The 21,474-nt window shown below is 39.7% G+C and overlaps 1 protein-coding gene across 1 annotated transcript in view; it reads right to left on the bottom strand.

Annotated features, from left to right (window-relative positions):
• The window catches only part of lrp5 (low density lipoprotein receptor-related protein 5), a 43,963-nt gene that overhangs the window by 3,348 nt on the left and 19,141 nt on the right, over positions 1–21,474 (bottom strand). Inside the window, exons 7-24 of the mRNA XM_028038205.1 lie at positions 21,070–21,201; positions 18,566–18,654; positions 18,231–18,449; positions 18,031–18,119; positions 17,571–17,742; positions 7,676–7,892; positions 7,425–7,578; positions 6,381–6,516; positions 6,045–6,289; positions 5,181–5,365; positions 4,158–4,306; positions 3,864–4,041; positions 3,129–3,325; positions 2,815–3,020; positions 2,541–2,731; positions 1,834–2,043; positions 1,609–1,734; positions 248–484 (exon numbers count right to left, since the gene is read on the bottom strand). Coding sequence (XP_027894006.1) covers positions 248–484; positions 1,609–1,734; positions 1,834–2,043; positions 2,541–2,731; positions 2,815–3,020; positions 3,129–3,325; positions 3,864–4,041; positions 4,158–4,306; positions 5,181–5,365; positions 6,045–6,289; positions 6,381–6,516; positions 7,425–7,578; positions 7,676–7,892; positions 17,571–17,742; positions 18,031–18,119; positions 18,231–18,449; positions 18,566–18,654; positions 21,070–21,201 — 3,132 coding nt within the window. The remainder of the gene's footprint in view (positions 1–247; positions 485–1,608; positions 1,735–1,833; positions 2,044–2,540; positions 2,732–2,814; positions 3,021–3,128; positions 3,326–3,863; positions 4,042–4,157; positions 4,307–5,180; positions 5,366–6,044; positions 6,290–6,380; positions 6,517–7,424; positions 7,579–7,675; positions 7,893–17,570; positions 17,743–18,030; positions 18,120–18,230; positions 18,450–18,565; positions 18,655–21,069; positions 21,202–21,474) is intronic.

Here is a 21,474-nt window from a genome sequence, read left to right as displayed (position 1 = left end):
AGGATTTAGGCAGGAAGTGGTTTAATGTCTACATTTACTTAAATTGTCATATTACATTTATAGTCTTTACATGTAGAAGTAGTACTACACCACAAGTCTAAAATAATTTTGTTTTGAGCAAAAGCTAAACTAATTTGATGAAAAACTAACAATAATAAAAATGAGGTTAGAGAAGAACGTTTTGGAACAACACAGGACAGGTACTACAGGTCAGCTGCAGGTGATGAGTGTTAGAGTGTGAACGTACTGTCACATTCATGCTCATCAGACTTATCAGGACAGTCAGGTTCTCCATCACATCGTTTCTGAGCATCGATGCAGTTTCCTTCATCACACTGGTACTGGAAGGCAGAGCAGATGGGGCAGTGCATTTCATCGCTGCCGTCATCACACTCTGGGAAGCCATCACAACGCCAGGCCATGGGGATACAGCCAATTTCTCCCGTGGAGCAGGTGAACTGCTCTGTGGAGCAGGTGGGGGGCTCTGAGGCGGATGAAGAGGCAGCAGGAGATGAAATTAGTAAAACTAAAAGCTAAGAGAAGACACTGAACATGCACAAGATACATTTTGTCCAGAGTCTGTGTTTTAAGACATCTTGGATTTTTTTCCCGTTGTTACAACTGCAAACCAAACCAACACAATGTAGTGTGTAGTGTGTGATTAATGAGAATGATGCAGAGTTTTCACTACTTTTTATTAATAAGTATCTGAACAAAATGTTTTTGTGTTCAGATAAAAAATAATTTTTTGTTCAGACGCTGAAACTCTTGCCCATTCTTTTTTGCTAAATAGCTTCAGCCTACACAGGCACACCGGTGTGCAGAGCTGACAGAGGAGGAGAGATGGAGAAGTTTGACAGAGAAAACAGGAAAACGTCAACAGAGGAAAGTAAGTGACAGCAACCAGCAGAAAAACACCAGCAAAAACAACAAAGCCATTGTAGCCTTTGGGCTTATTGTGAATGGAAAAAGGTTTGGCACTTTTACTCTCTTCTGATTAACTATAAGATGTTGAAAATTTGAGTAAATAATGTTAATAAGTTACATGCTTTTTGGGCAGGAAAGAAGCTGACAAGGCTGGCAAGTAACTAATGTTTACAGTTTAAGCTTTGAATGTTACTGTTCAGTCTGCAGTAAATGTTACAAAGTAAGTTCGTACACTGCTGTAGCTCATTTTATCAATCTTTTGATAATCAAGTATGCAGAATGCTGGCGCCAGTGTTTTGCACATATAAATAAATATCATCAGGCTCTCAAAAGTATTTCAAATGTGGGTGGAGGAGGATGCATGGCCATCCGATGCAACCTTCCTCAATTGGTTGCATTGGATTATATTTAGAGGCATCAGTGTCATAATCCTTTCTTACTTTCTATTTATTTCAGTTATGCACAAAGTTGTGTTGGTCTGTCACATAAAATCACAATGAGATACAGATATATTAATGGTGGTACTGTAATAAAATGTGGAAAAATTCAATAAGCATCAACTCTTTTCCAGGGCAGTATAACAGTGAATTTCCTCAGTATGGCCAATATTTCTCTCCACATTCTAATCAACACCGGTACTTATTTTGTCCTTCAGTACGGCTGTGGTTATGTGAGGTTTACCTCCACAGTGCAGCAGGTCTTGCAGTAAAACCAGATGCATGGGACAGGAGCAGGTTGATGTTCCATCACCCTTTGCAATGCAGATATGAGAACAGCCTCCATTGTCTCGGGAACAAGGGTGGGATGCTGGGTAGAAGAAACAACAAAGACATTTATCATAACATCGGTCTGATGAAGTGTGCAACAAGAAGTTGATGATAATGTCAAAGAGCATTAGATCTCTACCAAACTCTGATGGGTCCATCTCCCATGCTGCGTGGATAGATGTCAGGTATGATATCCGTCCCTGAATGCGTGTGCGGAACTCTCCAGTCAGTTTATCTACCCTTTCGATCATCTGCTGCTGCCGGTCAATCCAGTAGAGATGATCCCCCAGAACTGTCAGCCCCATCGGCTGAAGGATGTTGGAATCCTGCAGGACAATGCGATTGGCCCCTGAGAGAAAACAAGAAATGGACTTCAGTGATGGTTTCTTTTCTCACTCTGAACAGTTTATTTATATAGATCATTTCAGCAATAAGGAACTTCAAAGTGATGAAAACATAAAATAACAAACAGGCAAAAAACATTACCTCATAGTGTTATAATAAGTTTTGATTTTTTTTTTACATATTTGTGAAAACTGTCATGCGACAGACTGGCGACCTGTCCGGGGTGTACCCCGCCTCTCGCCCGGAACGTAGCTGGAGATAGGCACCAGCAACCCTCCCGGCCCCATTAGGGACAAGGGTGACCAGAAAATGGATGGATGGATGGATGAAAACTGTCACTATGTCTTAATTGTATAATATGAGACAAATGATCATATGCTGATGTGGATCATCCCTTGCTTGTTTTTACATTAAATAGGTTTTTTAGTAACAGTAACTAGTAATTATCTTGAATTCAATAAAAACATGTGAAAATAATACTCTATGCAAATGATTACTCACCTGTCAGGTCGCTGCTCTCGATGCGTTTGAGATCAGCATCAACCCAGAACAGCTTTCCCAGCTTGTTGTCCAGAGCCAGAGCTACAGGTCTAATCAGACCAGTGGAGAACAAGGACTCTCTCTCTGTTCCATCCAGACTCGCTCCTTCAATCTTAGCAGAGTGCTCCTGTACAGTAGTGAAGTACATGTACCTGTGGAGAGGGGTAAACCTTAGACTCTTGTGACTCTCCGTCACTCTGACGTGCTGCGGTGTGTTCACTACAACAAACGTTACCCTTTTTCTGCGTTGACCACGATGGCTCTTGGCTTATCAGTATCATCCTTGACAACCACACCGACGATGCGACCGTCCATCTTCTGAACTGTGATGGTATTGGTGGTCTCACAGGTCCAGTAAATGTGGCGACTGTAGGGGTCAAGGCTAAGGTCATGAAGCTGGTTGTCCACTTGTTGAGCAGGACTGCTAACTATGATTGAAGACTAAAGGTGACCACAGAGAGAACACAACACCAACATTTTAGTCATATGAAACTTCAGCAACTGTTTCATTGTCAGGGTTGTTAACAGCTCTTCATTTAAGTGTGTTACCATGGTGCCATCATCTCTGGCCCTTCGTATGTTCTGCCGTCCATCCAGCCAATAGACCAGGCGCTCCAGCGGATCGTAGCTCACAGCTCGGACGTTCCTCGTGACATGAATGGGAAGGATTATGTCCGGACTCTGGTCTCCTAACACCATCCTGCTAATGCTGGCCCTCTGGCTGAAGAGCAAGAAACTTGAAGGTGCTGCAGACAGAGACGGAAAGGAGGGCTTTGTCAAGAGATGAACAGCAGTTAGGGTCCATCTTTGAAAACAAGAGTTGGACTTTGCTCAGTGCGAATCGGTTAAAACAACAAATAGAGGCTGATCACATTACATGTCAATTACATTACATACATACATACTTGATAGCAACATAAAAAATGATTTAAAAAAAAAATTCACATCTTTAAAAAACTTAGAAGTTTTAAAAAGTACATTTTGGCCATAAATTAAAATTGACAATCATTCTTCTTCTCTAAGTGCTGCAGTTAAACCATTTGGCTTCATTTCAAAGAATTCTTATGCAAAACCCATTTTTCTATGAACTTGTTTTTGCTCAACAATCTTCAGCTTGGAGCACCAGAAAGTCTAAGGAATATTATATACATATTATTATTATTATTATTATTATTATTACATACTATCATTTGCAAAAAATGTTTTGCACTATTTAAGATGAAGCCACACTGCTGTGTGGAGTTTACCGTTTATTATTTTAAATCCTTGCCTCCTTGTACTTACAACTACAGTTTTTCCCGTCAGGGTTCAGGGTGTAGTGGAAGGCGCAGCGGCACTGAGCCCCAGCAGGAGTGGCCAGGCAGAGATGGCCACAGTTCCCATTGTTCTGTGAGCATTCATTGGTTCCATCCTGACGGGAGGAGTGGAACACCAGGATGTCCAGCATCAGCTCCAGCTGACCCTGAGATGGAAACAAGTGTGATGGAAACAAGGTCAGCAACTCCGCGTAGAATTCTAGTTAATTATAACATTTAAAATTTTAGAACTCTCCAAAATGGCTTCCAACTTGTTCAGTACCTGCAGGACCACGGTGCGGTTCAGCCCGCTGCGTTTGTCAGCCCGCTCAATGCTGCGCAGGTTGAAGTCTGTCCAGTAGATGAAGTCCCTATACTGAGTGAGTCCGAAGGGGTGAGGAAGGTCATCCACGATAATCTCCCTCTGAAGGCCTGGAGGACCAATCATACATTAATGCTGTCAGCCCGGTTCTGGGAGTAAGCAGTGGATCTGGCTACCGAAGCACATCTCAGTTTTCCAAAAATGTGGTTAATGATGTTTATGGAGGAATTTTTCTGCCATAATCTAGGTGCACGTACTTTCAGTCTGAAAGCAGGATTTCATGTCTTTTGTTCTCAATGCTTGTACTCAAAACTTCTCCTCGCGCTCAGACATAGTCTCCGCTCGGATTCTCTGCTTGCTTACGAAACATATTCTGCTTGCTTCTGGAACAAAAAATGCACCGTTGCCTGGGAGAAACCACGGCCTCAGCTTTCTGCTCCATGGTACACTCAGCCAGCAGTGTGCTACTGATATTAGGCAGGAGTTTGTTCACCCAACCAACTCAACCAGAGAATGTTTCATAAGGGAACAGAGCTCTGCAAGAGTGCGAGGAGAAAGGTTTGAATAAATATTACAAGTTTTCAGAAGAAAGACATGAAGCCCTGCTTTCAAAATGAAAATGGAAGCAAAAGTATTAAAAGTTTTGATAACAAAAGACATGTAATCCTGCTTTCAGACTGAAAATGTGTGCTCTCGAATTATGACAGAAAAATTCCCCCATAGACGAATTCTTTTTTTCACAAAGAGCCAGGTTGGTTTTGCATAACTTTTATTCCTTTCATGAATGAAATCATCACATGAAAACCGCGTCTTGTTTTTACTTTATCTTAGTCTGATATTCACGTTCACTGGGTAATGTAAAACATTTAAATCTGACAAACTTTTTGCCAGCTCTGTATGCTGCTTGCAGAGTTCAATTGTGTTACAGAGGAATGGGCCGAGCTCAGATGCTCCATTAATGATGACTGATGTGTGAAAACAAACCTTGCATGTTGGTGCATTCAATCATACATGTGTCCAAATCAGTCCAGTAGAGTCGATGCTCCACATAATCAATAGTCAGTCCGTTGGCACGGCCCACCTTATCCACTAACGTACTGATGGTGCTGCCGTCCATGTAGGCTCTGGCTATGCGGGGACGACCACCCCACTCTGTCCAGTACATGTAGCTGTGGAGATAGCACACAGCTTTAGGACTCGGCCTCAGACAGGGCAGTACAAAACACACCGGAAAGGAAGGACAGAAAACAGACCAAGACTATCATCAGATTTTGTGGAATGTATTGCCATAATGATAAAAGTGTTTGTTAAAGTATTTTTAAAAATTGCAGCCGTCTTGTTGCAGCCACATATGTCACTATGTACAGTCAGAGCCTGTACATAGTGACCATCCAGTATTCGATGATGATTACACTTGATTTTGATGATGGCATTTGATAAAATGAAAAAAGGATAAGGGTGGAAACATGAAAATAAAATATTAAGGAAAGAATTTAGAACATTAGAAAAAGAGAAAAGTAAGAAGAAAAAGGGACACAACAAAGTATACGTAAGGAAGAAAGGCCAGAAGGACATATTTACACTACTATAAAATGTATAAATATAAATATTTTCCAAACTCTTTTTTTTCTTTTTCCATATTTCATGAGACCTTGAAAAAACTGAACTTGTGTTCCATAGTTTCTATACTTAACTAGACTTAGCAGGAACACTTCCAGGTGACTTTCTCTGGATCATGTCAGGCAGCTCAGTAGGTTTCACTGATTTGGGCAGGTTTTTTTTTTTTGGTACTGAAGCTCACTTGGTTCGGCAAATATGTCAAGTAGTTATTAAATATTGGATTCCTACCCATTGGCAGGATCCAGAGCTAGAGATCGTGGGTTATCCAGCAGGCGTGGGTTATCCAGGTCTTTACAGACCAAAACTTGTCTGTACTGGCCATCCAAGCGGGCCACCTCAATGCGGTTAGTGCCAGTATCCGCCCAGTAGATGTTACGACCCATCCAGTCAATGGCCATGCCTTCAGGGTAGTCAAGTCCAAACTCTAGGACGTGTTCCACGGAGCTGCCATTCATGTATGCTCTGCTGATGGTCTGGTAGAGAGAATGGAGGGAGGATGAGACAAGTGTTTGCTTTTCTCTTCATCAAACATAACCTATATATAAGTGGAACCATGTCTGGTACCTTGGCCTGTATGTCTGTCCAGTAAATTCTCCTTTCTGAAACATCAAAATCAAGAGCCGAGGCCTCTTTGACTCCTGTCAGAGGGATGGCCACATCATTGCTGTTTGTGCCCAAAGAAATGCTCCTGATGCTGTCCCTTTGGAGAACATATATTCACAGCAGTCAAATAAAACCAAAGCTGTTGCTGAGACACTCACATGTTTTGTGGGACATTAAACTCACTTCTTCATTACTGCACATTAGAATCATCTGAATCATATTTAATATCTTCTCAAAAGTAAAAAGGGAAAACATGAAGTTTAAGTGAGTACAGAAACACAGAGGTTGTTACTTTAAGCTCAGCAGAAGCACAAGTTAGAAGAAAAAAACATTTTACAAATAAAAAAAGTCAAAACAAACAGCGAGCATGAGCCGAGTCAAAATCCTTTATTTATTGTATAGCTGGGATACCAGAATATTGCATTACATTAACGATATTTTTTTTACCTTACACCTTACTGACGTGTTTCTTCATTTTCTTTCATCGCATGAACTAAAGTTTTAGCATCTCAGTCACTTAACTGATAAAGTATGGGCATCAACAGAAGGGAAAGGTCTACACTAAAGGTCAAAAGCTCTTATCAAATATTACACCAAAGCAGTCATTTGTGAAATTAACAAATCCCCAAACTTTTTTGCGCTAATGCATAATTGTGAGTTTACTGCAAATGTTCCAAAGAAAATCACTTAAAATATTGGTTAAGTGATGCTAACTCCCACCTGCAGGTGGTAGTAGAAGTTTCTCACTTCTACTACACTGCTGCCTCTGACTTACTTCATGTGAAATTGTACAGTAAATTTGAATATGCGATCGAGTCATGCCCATTTGTCAGATTAAAAGTGTCTTTTGAATATAATAATTTCAAAGCAGGTGTTAAACATCCCATTTATTAAACCCATAATTCCATATAACTAAATAGGTTTTTTATTGGTTTGATGTAATATTCTAATTTATTGAATGTAGTCTGGAATCAATTAGACCAATAGTTTGCCGTTTTGTCCTACCTGTTGGTAAACAGCAGGAAGGCCTCCGGCACCACGCAGGTCCGGAGGTCTGAGAGGAGCTCCAGCCCCATGGGACAAGCACAGCGGACCGCCTGCTCACACCAAAAACACAGATGGCTGCACCCACCATTATTCTCTGCACAGTCGTTTGTACCTGAGCAGAGCAAAAACACAAGCGTTCATGTACGCTCAGTTTATCATTTTCTTTTGTATTCACTCTTCAAAAATCTCCCAAAATCTGCAAATCCTACCGTGGGTCTCTGTGACTTTGGTAGCCTTTAACCCCATTAAATCTGGCAGCTGATCGATGATGATCTCTCGCACGGCGGTGGCCTTGTGGATCCTCTCAATGCTGCGGCTCTGCCAGTCGGTCCAGTAGATGTATTCACCCAGCAGACTAAAGCCAAAGATATGAGGCAGCTTGTCCTCCAGCAGGGTCTGCCTGTTACTGCCGTCCACATTGATCACCTGAGGTAGAGACAGAAGAAGACTGTATTATAGTTTCTACATGCAGGTTCAGACAGAAGCCATAGACCCTACGCCAGTGGAGTCCTTAAACTGAAATACAAGTCACTATCATGTCACTGCTACTATTACAATATGCTTACTGATATGTTACAATGTGCAAGTTGGTGAAGAATGACTTCAGTAAGTTTAAAAGGATGTTTGGATCAAATTAAAGACAGACACTTGTATTGCTGAGGAGACAGCAATACAAGTGTCAACAGGTGAAGCAGGTACAAGAACACACAAAATCCATTCACTGCCTATACGGGCATATCACTGCAGGGTCAAGAGGTGAGACCAGAGCCCATCTCCAAGGTTACTGAACCCCAGCATGTAAATTCCATGCAGAATGACCCCGCACGCCTCAAACCCAAGACCCGACTGAGGACTGAGGATTCAGAAATCACAGAACGGTTCACAGCAGCTACAGACTAAGTTCACCAGCAACTTGGTGGAAATGTGCAGCTTTAACACATTTGAAATGAACCAGGCTGATACACACTTCCATGAAGGCCTGTAGTAGCAGAGAGAAAGAGAAAACTAACATCTGGAAAGCAATGGGCTGAGTCAGACCCATTAACGGTTGGTAAAACCCTTACTTCTTACATTTCAAGTCACAAGTAAAACTAATCAACAAAGAATCTCCATCATTAAGAAGTTTAAAAATTAAGAAGTGAGGAGGAGTGTCTCCTCTTCAGCATCCAATGGAGTGCTTCTTCACCAGATGGTGTTAGGAGTTCAGGAGGGTTAGTTCCCACCAAGACTGCCCATCCAGCATCATACTCTTTTGAGTGCAAACACACCAAAAAATAAATTGTTGTTTTCTTTTCTTGATTAGACATCATATTTGATTCTATTTTTTCCTTGCTGTAGAGATCATGCTATTGCACATTTTAATTAATTTTTGAGTTCTGCTAACCGGTAAACATTGAAGGTTACACAGTATGGTTGAAAACCTTTCATTCTAAACTGACTCTATTCTGATGGTCAGGTTAAGAAATAGAACCATATTCTATCTTAGAGTCTGAAGGATTAAGATAATGTACTTTGATTGCGACAGCAGTTCATCGTTTATTCATCTCCAGTTTATTTGTATAGCACATTTCAGTCATCATCAAAACCATCGAGCAAATATACATCAAATATATTGATCAATGTTCTGATTATTATGAAGCAAAGGCAACTCTAAGCAGTTTAAAGTAGACTGATTAATAACACCTGCAACATTGATTAGTATATTTGATGATGATTATTCTTGATGATTTTGATTATGGTATTTGATCAAATGTAATGTTTACTATTGTTTCATAATTGGTTGCTGTACTCTATTTTTATGGTGCAAAGCACTTTGAAGTGTCTTGTTGCTTGAATTAAATGCTGAATCCCCAGTGAAGTCTAGTTCTCCAGAGTTTTTCTAATTTGTTTAATTGAATTTGTTAATTTTTATTTGTTTTCTAATTTGTTTTTTCTAATTAGTTTTTCATTATATGTCTCAGGTGTGTTGAAGCTGCAGGACACCAGCCTTGTAGGCCTGGAGCTGAAGACCCCTGCTCTGGGGAAGGCTTGTAAATCCCTCCTGACATACTGAATTTTCAAGCTTTTGTGTCTCAGTATTTTTGTGTGCTGGACAAAGTCTAAGAAATCTGAACTGTCTGAGATGTGGATAAGGTGCTGTTTTGTAAGATTCTTGCTGCAGATCCCGTGATTCATTTGCTCTAGCTAAAAATGAACAAGTCTGCATGTCTGAAATCTCCACAAACAGCAGTAAATCTGTCATGATAAACCATTTAAAACTCACTGGTGGCATCAAAGAGTCGCCTGAGCTTCCAAGGTGTTAGCACTGGGAGGAATCTACAGCCACCCCCAGAAAGGCTGCAAATCCTCCTGGGTTCTCATGGCTGATATCTTACAAATGTATTTTTTCATTAGCTATGAACAATATTATTGAACAAAAACAATATACAAACATAATCTGTTATGTTGAATTTTTTTCTGAGCTCTGTTTTTTTTTTTTTTTTGCCTGCTGTTTGCCTCTAACCAGTCAGCTGATTCAGAGAAATCACTGGAGAGTTTTCAGTTAAAACCAAAACACTGCAGTCTCTCACTTCATGCTGACTGTGTGATTGCAGCCATAAATAATTCATGTCATCTTCCCAGAAACATACACTGGCAAGCAATAGCTGTGGTATGTCGGTCTGGGTGGTTTAGATTTAACCATGTCCGAATGTTTTTCACTTTCCCGTTACCTTGCACAATACTTGGTGTGCATGCTCTCTAGGTTAACGGCCTGCCCACTCAGCACTTCTCTCTTAACGGTTTCCGTCATAACACAGAGCTCTACAGTCTTCTACGCATTTTATTGAGTAGCACTTTAAATTCAAAATAACATTTAATTAATTGAAATTTAACAGTAGTAACACAAAATGTTGTGTTTTTATGACTTATGTAGCAATATTGGACTTTAAGAGAGTGGTGGTGTAGTGGTAGATCTTTTTGAGTTAGGCAACAGCTTGAGACATTGTGTACTTTAAGCATACATATCAGTTATGCTTGATAGAAGGTGACAGAATTGTGCCACAAATACTGTAAATAATTTGCTGAGAAATTTTCTTTCATCTTTTAATGTAGCTGAAAAGTGATAAAATCATCATGTAACATTTTAGCTGCCCCAACTGCAAAACAAGCAAAATGCAAACTATGTCACTTCTTGAACAAAAATACCACACAACTCCAGAAAATCTGCTTTTCAGGAGTTGTGTGGCATTTGATTCCATTAAGAACCGAAGATATGTGTGAAAACACAGCCTGTCTCAATAGAAAGTGGTAAAAGAACTGGAAATGCTCTGATCAAAAACAATTTCTCACACTTTCCCACAACCGGTCTTTCATTTTATGTAGTCATCAAGTATTGACTTTGACATTCACAACATCACATGGTTCTGCTTCTTCAAGAATAACCTCTAAACTAAGAAATGCGCCCTAATGGAGTTAATGTTGTGATAGGCAGCTGTGGACCCGGCTTTATGTTTAGTGAATGCTCATTTAAATATCCATTCACAGGCTATGAGTGAGCAAACAGAAAAAAACAACAGTCACTTTGATGGACCTCTGAACCAAAGGGGTTCTTGACCCTTCCACAAAAAATCCATTCATTTATCTATTGGACAAAATTAGACATGGCCATCTCAGTTAAAAGATGGGAGAGGGACTCTCTTTTTATTTCCTCTCCTCATTCTTTCTCTGTTCTGGCTTTTTTCAGGGAGAATTAGGCGCTGGCAGGGTAATTTTCACTCCCCCCCTTTCTGATTCAATTTTGGGAGATAGAATGCTTCGTTTCTTGATGGACACGAGGGAAAGGACAAAATGGCAGAGAAAATAGGCAAAGAGAAAAGTAACAAAGGTCTCATCAGACACGCAGAGAGATGTCAGCTCATCACAGAACACTTCACATATGGTAGCACATGGAGATTATCTGATGCACACAATAAAACAACAAGAATCCAAAGAAAAACAGATCCTACAGAGCCCAGAACCGTTAACCCCATAACACCACTTCATTCTTAGTACAAGTATCTCTCAGATTTTTAACTCCTTACCAGAGGTATTTTCCTTTAAAGCCTGCTGTATGAAGGAAATATGTAGCGAAATATAGCATACATATGAACATTTCTGTGTATGATGATCTTATTGATGCAAGAGGCAAAAAAAGTTAGAAAAATTCAACAAAATTTAAAAATGTTTTAAAAATGTGTTTTATTAAATGCATCCAATATTGTTCAGTTTTTAAAATTGTAAACTATCAGAAAATGATTTACTGTGTCAAACTTTAAAGGGTTAAACCAAGCACCAGTCAGACATTCATTAAAAGGCTTCCAACTGAGCTGTGTGTATGTGTGTGTGTGAACCAGGTTTTTACATCCTTGTGGGGACCTATTTCTCTCTACATTGTGAGGTTGTGTGTAGGCGTGTGTGTGTGTGTGTGTGTGCGTGTGTGTGTGCAATAAGCCTACTTTTACTCAGCCGCTCTTATTCCCGTTCTAGGTGCGCAGAGATCACAATTAATGTTTGTATTTTCTGCGACATGCTAACATAGTAAATACCTCATGGAAAAATAAGTCATTACAGTAGAGAGTGAAAAAGGCAGAGCCACTTTCACTAAGTGACACATCTGTTTATCTAGAATTTATAGACATATATACTCTTCTAATGTATGCTAATAATTTTTTGTGAGGCAAAAGTAGAATAATCATTGAAGATTTTTTCTTACATGAAATACTTGAACAGTTTAGTTTTCAGTTAATGCAAGTGGGAAGTATGGATCCTGTGGAAGGAGAGGAAATTCCACAGTACACACCACCCTCTTTAAACCTCATAGACAAACACACATCTACACACTGAATGGCCTTAACCATATGGCTCAGTGGTGTGGCTGAATAGAGCTACACATTCTCAATTTGCATAACCACAACAAAGCTGGTGCTTCACATGCATCTGGGTGAGTGTGTGAACACACAAAGAAAGCAACACATTGGGCAAACAACCTACACACACAATCTCTTTTTAAAAGAACGGTGCCTGTTCCAGAAGTTTATGACAAGGAGGTGGAGGGGGAGTTTCACTTTTAAAGAGAGGGGCCAGGGTGGGGAGGGGGGCAATGAGAGAAGCAGACAAAGTTAGAGCATTCCAGGCTTTATTATTCACTCCCCTCACTTTCAGAGCCAAACATGTTGAATGCTGTTCAATTTTCTTCTTGCTTGTGCATTCACACAAACACATGCATGAACACATACACATCAGAGAACAAAACACAGAGTAGCAAGTTTCTGAAACTTTATCTCAGCCACACAACCAGGACACAACCGTACCCTGACCTTTGTCCTTTAAGACGTGACACAACAAAAAAAAAAAAAACACCCCAAAAACGTTTACATTTTTGGGGTGTTTTCTTTCGTCCCTATCAGCCAGTCTAAGGCTTTCCAATTTAAATTTCCTTTAAATTTAAATCAGTTCTTGTCATGGCACAATCTGTTCTGGAAGCAAGATCAATGACATCAGATCCAAGATATACTTCCAGATTATTCTTAAAAAATACATCCACAAGGGTAGCCTATTTATTTATATTAATTAAAATACTACTTGTTTTTAGAGGACCTATTTTCATAGACAATGTTATAATTCTTTTAATGAATAATGTCTCCGATCTCATACTACAATATAGATGGAGTGTGTACACCATGTAGGCTCTAAGCAGCCTGAAATCCATAGACTCATACAATCAGTGTTTCAACAGCTTTGCAAAGGACGTCCAAACTCTTCACGTGAATAACAAGGTTCTAATTACTGGCACAGTGAGTACATGTGGTAACATCCACATCTTAGTTTGCAGATAAAAACTACATTAGTTAATTTTGCTAGTTTAAAAGTAAACACTAAAGTAAATGTCACTGATATTTGTCTTAGTATTACACAGAGGTGGGTAGAGTACTCAAAAACTGTAATCGAGTAACAGTTGTAATGTACTGATATTGTTTATAAGTTAGATGGGAATGAGGCAAGAGCTGTTTCTAATAGGACAGCACCGATTGCAGTTTTCTGGCAGATCACTGATTACTCATCTTTAAAAAGCCTGACCTGCGGATTTCGATGTTGATGAATACCAATTTTTTTTATCTGAAATGTCGTTAAATAAAGCACGAAAGTCATGGAGTTTGTAACAGTGGGATGATTGTTGTTAACTAAAAACATGCAGACATGACCTGGGTGTAATCTTGTCCTGATTACACCCAGTGCTTTACTCCCTCCGCTCATCCCCACCCTTGGTCACGGCCCTCAGTGTCTCTTGACACCACCCACTTTGGTGGAATTTAAAATAAAATTGTTTGTGTTCAGGGTTATGCGTTTACATCAGTTTTAGTTACACTTAAAAGGTGTACACATACAGTACAAAACAACAAGGGTAAGTTGCTCAAAAGTTATTGGTTTCAGCTGAGAGGCTTTGATCCATGACTTTTGTGTTCTGATCAGGATATCTCATTTTTAAATATCTGGCGTTATTGATATTTCTTGATCCAGGGTGTTTTTATTTAAACTGACACAATTTACACCCATATCATGTTTTTTAATATTTTTTTATTTAAAACACTTCACTATCAGGAGGATTCCAGTGTCCTCAAGGACACATCTAAGTGTTTTAAGGATGACTGTTAAAGGGTTAAGATTGATCACTAAATAATAAGCCTTAGAACTGTCCTTTCACACTCATGTCAACACTATAACATTTTGGCAGCATAGCACCAAAAATCTTGCTACACTCCTACAATGAATTGTAAGATTTGTTCCAGATTTTAAAATGTTTTTTAACATAAACTAGTATTTATGAACTCCAGATACTCGCTCTGCTGTATTTTAGTACCCTGGCCATTGCGTTCTGGTGCAATTCCACTTGAAAAAAAGGTCTCACTTCCAGCACAGTCTGGATTTTCTCCCCTTGACTTGGATTCTCTCCAGTCGATTTCCTACCAGGCCAGTCAGCAAACAGAAGAAGAATTTGTGTACAATGACATTGTTTTTCTGCGTTGATTAAGAATGTAGTCTGCTTGTAGTTCTAGCAATGGCAGCGGAGGACTCAACAAAATATTGAACTAACATTAACAGCTGCCTTGTTTGGATCAGCACTTCTCTCTTTGCAGTGTAGGACAGTTCCTGTAAGCTTCTTAGCGTTGAACTGGCATGCTACACATGTCACGCCAACATCACGTTAGAAATTTGGTAAAATTTAAAACCTCAACACAGCCCACGCCTCCAGGAAGTAATTGTTTTTCAATAGGAAGTGAAAATTTTATTAAACCACAAGTATCCTTCTTCAGCAGGACTGTAAACAAATCACACCTTGGGGTTTTAGTGCATAAACCTTAACAAAAATCAGAGAAACCCATAAACACCCACAAGAGTCAAAGAGTGAAAATATCGTCACCTTTATCAGCTATTTCATTTCAGCAAGATAAAACAGGGTTAAAATGTGGGAAAAATGGCTTTGAAGTGGCTCCTTTCACCCTGACAGAGGATGGGAGGAAGGGTGAGACGGAGCAGCCGCCCCTTTTCAATTGGTAAGCATTCAGCCAGAAACTTGGCTATTCACTGTTTTGTTGCACTCTTCTCCCTTCCTCTCTCTGCTGCTATGCAAGTAGCAAACATTAACACAAGCAAACATTGAGAATTATGGTCACAGAGTTACAGGGACACCACAGCCAAAGTCTGGGTAAATGAGAGAAAATGCAGGGGGAAAAAACGCTCCAACAGGAACAGGAGTAAAGCGAAAAACAAATAGACAAACGAAGTGTAAAACATGTTGTAAAAGAAGAGAAGATGCAGTGATGTTGGCAGAATGAAGGAGAACAGAGATCACTTGCTCAAAGGGATCTAGAAGCTTTGGAGCAGGAGGGGGAGGGCACTATAAAAAACTCCCCAAACCCCACCTCAATTTATTGTTCTCTATTTTCCAAACCCCTTTCCCTATAGTTAACAATCCCACTAACATCTGGCTTTTAGTGCTGTGGGAAAGTTTTCAGTTGGCATTTAGTCCTGCATCAATCAGCCCTGCTATATCTGCAGGTATTTGGCTACTGCTAACGTTGTGACATAGCAAACAGCACATTTTCTTCACAATTATCCAACTGTTAACTCAACACACACAATAGGTGCAACAAAGAGACATAAATAGCTTACACATTTGTTACCAACATTGCTGGGATTCAAATTTCAAATAAGGCATGATATTACTTCATATTTGCACCTACTAAAAATACTTTTCAAAACACATCAACTTAAGTGGCAAAATAATCAGTTTGACACTGTCATCCCACCGTGTGTCAGAATTTTATTTCTGCTTAACATCTCAGTGTGTGTTATCAAGATCAGATTGAGAAAGAGTTGAAAGTGATGAGAAATGGTTCAAACTTAAACTCAAATTGTTTAGTAAATGCTCGTACATTTTCTGCAAAAACAGAGAAATGTCTTCTCTCTCTGTGGCTCCAGGAACATTTGCTTTTTATTTATTTTGATAGTTTGTTAACAACTTATCCTTGACACATTTTCTGGCCAGCACTGTCTTCTTGTGCAGTGTCTGACAAATACTGTGATTAGAAAGAATTTTTAAATGGATATGTTTACCACTAATAAATCAGTTATAAATGGGTTTCTATGGCTGAAAACCATAAAAATGTGCATACCGCTCCAATGGTATAAACCCTTTAATGTCAGAGAAAGTTCAGGAGTAGAAATAGTTGGCAGTGAATTCTCAGAAAAAAGAAAGTGCAAATGATTCACTGGAATGTACATTTCAGACTATGCAGTAACATTCAAAACTTTTTAAAACTGTAAACTTGGTTACTTGTCAGCTTAAATTGTTTATTCCTTTTCAAAAAGGCATATAACTTTTTAACATTTCAGTGCAAAAATTGCAAAATTGCACTGCTCATATTCTAGCTAATCAGAAGAGATGAAAAGTGCAGACATTTTTTCACTCACAGTAAACCCAAGGACTGTGCAAGCTTCGTCATATGTCCTGGTCTGTTCTTGCTGACTACTGTTGCCTTATTTGCTTCTGCTGCGTTTTTTCTGTTCACTCTCACAAACTTCTCCACCTCTGTCAGCTCTGCACACCAGTGTGCCTGTGTAGGCTACTTCTTCTACTGTGTTCAACAGTTTTTGTTCAGCCATGAATAAAGCAACTGGCACAGAAAAATTCTCCTGCCTCTCATCCCGCCTTTCTCTCGTGAACTTTCTCAGTTCCTGTGGAATACTTCTGGAGCATTTTAGTCGTTTCTACTTTTTGTCCTGGGATTCTCTGAAAGGCTCTGCATTGGTTTAGAGCTTTCTAAGAAATCAGTTAAATAAAAACATTTGTATTTATCGGACTCATGTTGAGAGAGTGATGACATTCTCTAGAGCACAGGTGTCAAACTCCAGTCCTAGAGGGCCACTCCCCTGCAACTTTTAGATGTGTTTCTGCTGCACCACACCTGAATAGAATAATTAGGTCATTAGCAAGGCTCTGGAGAACTGATCTATACAAGGAGGAGGTAATTAAGCCATTTCATTCCAGTGTTTTGTACCTGTGGCACATCTAAAAACTGCAGAACACCGGACCTTGAGGACTGGAGTTTGACACCTGTGCTCTAGAGTGATGTTCGCATTTCATGGGTATGTGGCAAATTTCATAAGCACTTTTCTGGAATCTCACTGACCAGTCAGAGCACCTCAACACTACAAGGCTTTCACAGATCAGTGGTCAGTGTAAACTTCAATGCCTGGCTGAGGACATTTACCAGGGACAGCTGGATTTGATCTTGAATCTTCCCAAGTGCCAGACAATTACTTTTCTCAGCTGGTCCTGGTCACTGTGGTACACTAATATACTCAACGCCTGCTGTGAAGGGTATTTGTAATTTTGAGTGTGCAGTAGGCTGACAGCAGTAAATCACTGCAGTTTATTTGAGTCACTCAACTGTTTTGCCATTTCCTCTCATTCAGTTGGAGTTAATGACAATCAAGTTGAAATTCAGCTTTCTTTCCTCTTGTGCTACATATATTTCTTGACCAGCTAAGCAACTGAAAGAGGCTACATGCTGATGGACTTACCTCTATCTTGTCAGTTTTAGCATCTCCCCAGTAAAGCTTCCCTGCTGTGTAGTCTATGGCTAATCCATTGGGCCAGCCAAGAGAACTGTTGAGCAGAACCACCCGAGCTGTTCCATCCAGGTTTGCTCTCTCAATCTTAGGATGCTGACCCCAATCTGTCCAGTACATAAAACTGAAAAAAAAAAAGAGTCAATGTGAGAAGACAGACATCAGTTAAAGATATCAGCAAATATGCAAACAAGAAAGCCATGTTTTTATTTTGTTATTTTACTGACTTATTTCTGTCATTCATCTTGTTAGTGTATTTTAAATCTGCTTCAACAGGCAATGAATGGCATTTTTGCAGGAACTTTTAGTGTTAGGATAAGGAATTATTTGGAAAGGGATCAAATCAGAGCTGTTTTACTTAAATAAAGATAGAGAGAACCAGCTGTGACAAATTCAGACAAACAACACCTACCCATTAACAGGATCCACAACAATGGCTCTGGGTTCCTCCAGGTCATCCGAAATCAAAATTTTTCGTGATGTTCCATTTAGTCTGGTAACCTAAAACAGCATACAGCAATAATAAAAAGAAGTGCAATGACATGTTTACTGTCACATGAAGTGTCATCTCTGTCCAGTTGTAAAGAACAGAGATAAGAAATTGTTCTGTACCTCAATCCGATCAGTGCCGGTGTCAGTCCAGTAAAGGTTTCTGGCCACCCAGTCAACAGCAATGCCATCTGGGTGGTTGATGTCCATGGTAACCAGTATCATGGCATTGCTGCCATCAATGTAAGATCGTCGTATGGCCCGAACCTCATCATCTGTCCAGTAGACAAAACCTTCAACTGGGTCATAGTCTATAGCTATAGCATGTCGAATGTCATGAACCTGCATGAGAAGAGTGATAAAAACCTCAGAGCCTCATTCTTATAACAAAGTCCAACAGTTTTGTTGGTGTGTGTGTGTGTGTGTGTGTGTGTGTGTGTGTAAGTGAGTGTATTCACCTGTAGCACTATGTCAGTGAAATCTGGCAGATCAAGTGAGATTCTCCTCAGGTCTGTCCTTCTAGCCAGCAGCAAAACCTGCTCTGCACCTGATCAAGATACAAACGATCTTCATGTTGAGGACCATCAATGTGTAACCAGCTCATTCAGTTCAAACAGTCACCCTACATTACATTTGCTTTTTATTTATTTTGATAGTTTGTTAACAAGTTCAATCTTTATATGGGCAATAAGTCCTAATTAATAACAGTAACAATAATAATACGACATAAAATGTAGAAAGTCTTTTTTGAAATGCATTTTAGAAAGGAGACCTCTGGAGGCAAGTTTGAATTTATTGTGGATTTCAGATTCTGTCAAAACACCCTGTTACTTCAAACAGCACCTTGATCACATGCTGTTTGTAGTTGTCACTTACCCTGTAAAGCTTACACAGTTTTATATTCTTCTGTTCAAATCACTGAAAATCAATAATTTGCAACAAAACTTTATGTCTGTGTCTTCAAAACATTAAATAGCTCTAAGCCACAGTATACACAGCATTTCTGCAAATTAAAGGGTTTTTCTTGTTCTGACTGGCCTTTCATAACTAATTAAATGTAGGCCAACAAGATCCCAATCACAGTCCACACAGAGAGGTGAACGATTCGGCCTAAATGAGGAAAACCAGCCAGGAAATATCATGGGAGACAGTGAATAGAGGAGGAAAAGCTTCTGCACTTCAGCCCTCATCTTCGCTTCACTTCCTTTTAAGACCCTTCAAGACCACTGACTAAGAGTCAAATAAACACGCACGCACACGCACACGCGCTCTGTCTCTGCTGCCAGAACACTAACAAACACTTCAATTTAACCAGCCAAGCAAAACAAATTAGAGGCACATACGCAACAGACGTTCGCCCAAACTACAGGCTTACACAATAAAGCATTGTTGTTTTTATTGTTAACAGTGGCCAGGCGATTGGTTGGCATGCTTCATTCAGATTTATTGCCTAGCCTCAGAGACACACACACACACACACACAAACCTTTACTCAGTATTTACTTTTTGCATAATAAGGCTCCATTGTTTTAACATCGTGGGAATCAATATGGCAGCTGGTCAGTTAGAGATTCCATGTGTCTTCTGAGATGTCTCTGTACAGATTTTCAGGATGATGGTCCCGGTGCCGCATCACATTCCAACACCAAAGACACCTCTAAGTTCAGCGATACCACACACTTACACACCGATTATTTCAGTCATCTCCACCTACGGCTAAAATCAATTTTATTCCTTCAAAGAAGAATAATCTTGTTCCCAGAGCTTTTCAGCTACTTCATTATAAAGTTCATATGTTAAAATAAGTTTGGGAGCCAGATGACACAAACACACACTCTTTTAGAGCTTTAGAAGTGGCAGCAACTACAAATATAGTCTGCATAGACAATCCTTCAGTCATTTTCGTTTCTAAAAATGAAAACATTATAATATGCAAGAGCAGCTGCATTGGGTGTTAGACCATGCTAACATACACTTAAAATCATAGAAAAATATTAAAATAGTGCAAAAAAGCTGGCAAAAGCAAGGTGGCATATACTGAGCAATGACGTCATCGGCATGCTTATTTCTGGATGACACCATGATATACACTGGATGCGAACTTGAAATGTTTAATTTTTTATCCTGGGAGAGCTTAACTTGCAAATAATTCTTATTCAGGGAAAATAGCTACAGAACTGCACAGAAACAACCCATCATCATCGATGGCCTTCAGGAAGCAGCTCCTGTTCAAATGCCACTTTATCCCCGCAGGAGTTACAGCAGGAGAACCTTCTCTGCTCCCAAACAAGCCTAACTGTGTTTCTATCCAGCAGTCCAGAGTTAGAGCAACACTGTGCTCAGGTCTCTCCCACATGGTGGTCGGATGAGCCTCAGCCAAACACGTCACCCAGCACCGAGGCAGAATCAGTAACACTGTAAAGGACTAAAATCTCACAGATTGTTGGATAAACCATTAGTTATGCAATCAAATGAACGAGAAATGAACAGGGCCCTCCAAACGCTCTGAGAACACTCCCTCCCAACTCATCTCTGCTGAACTATCCTCATTGTTGATCATCCTCCAACCCCTTCTTCATACTCCTTCAGTCTTTATCATCCCTCACTGTGAAACTACTACAGAGTCAATAAGCCATTTAGCTCTTATCAACATCATTTTATCCATTCTTCCCCGTTCCTCATTTTCTTTTCCTAAATGTTTTAGGAAACACAGATCTAATAAGTGGAATGTTTTAGTCAAACTGCCCTTTTGAAGATTTATCTGATTACTATCGTGGTATATAAATAGTTTTTGCTCTTATAATCCCGTCATGTTTTTTAAGCTTAGTGCATTCATTGCCTCTGCCATATCTGTAGCAACCACTTTTTTAAATGCAATAAAGCAACTCTAAAATAACAAAGTTACTACTGAAGTGAGTGGACTTGCAGTTTAGGTTTGTACTAATGGACATCAGACACATACCTGGCTTGCATGTTTTTCCATCTGCTTTAAGCTGGACTCCCGTCGGACAGGCGCAGCTGTAGAAAGGCTGGAGCGGAGAGAGCAGGCAGAGGTGACTGCAGCCTCCGTTATCGTTGCTGCATGGGGTCTGGACTGAAAGAATACAAAAGAAAACACAGAACTTAACGACTAAGAAAGATTAGGCTTGATAATGTGAATATATAAACTAGGGTGCAATATGTTTTTTTATAATGTGAATAGTCATTTATAGATAAATGATGAACTTCTGTTGTTTTTTGTCAAAAATCTGGAAAACTTAGATTTCATCAGAATTTCAATACATAATTTATGTCCAAAGAAAAATCTAATAATCCAGACCAATGGTCACGGCTACTCCTGAATCCCAATTAGTGCCAAAAAACTGAA

Source organism: Xiphophorus couchianus, chromosome 2, assembly GCF_001444195.1.
Source record: "Xiphophorus couchianus chromosome 2, X_couchianus-1.0, whole genome shotgun sequence".
Taxonomy (NCBI): domain Eukaryota; kingdom Metazoa; phylum Chordata; class Actinopteri; order Cyprinodontiformes; family Poeciliidae; genus Xiphophorus; species Xiphophorus couchianus.
Note: the sequence above shows the minus strand (reverse complement) of the source record. Positions and strands in the feature narration are given on the sequence as shown.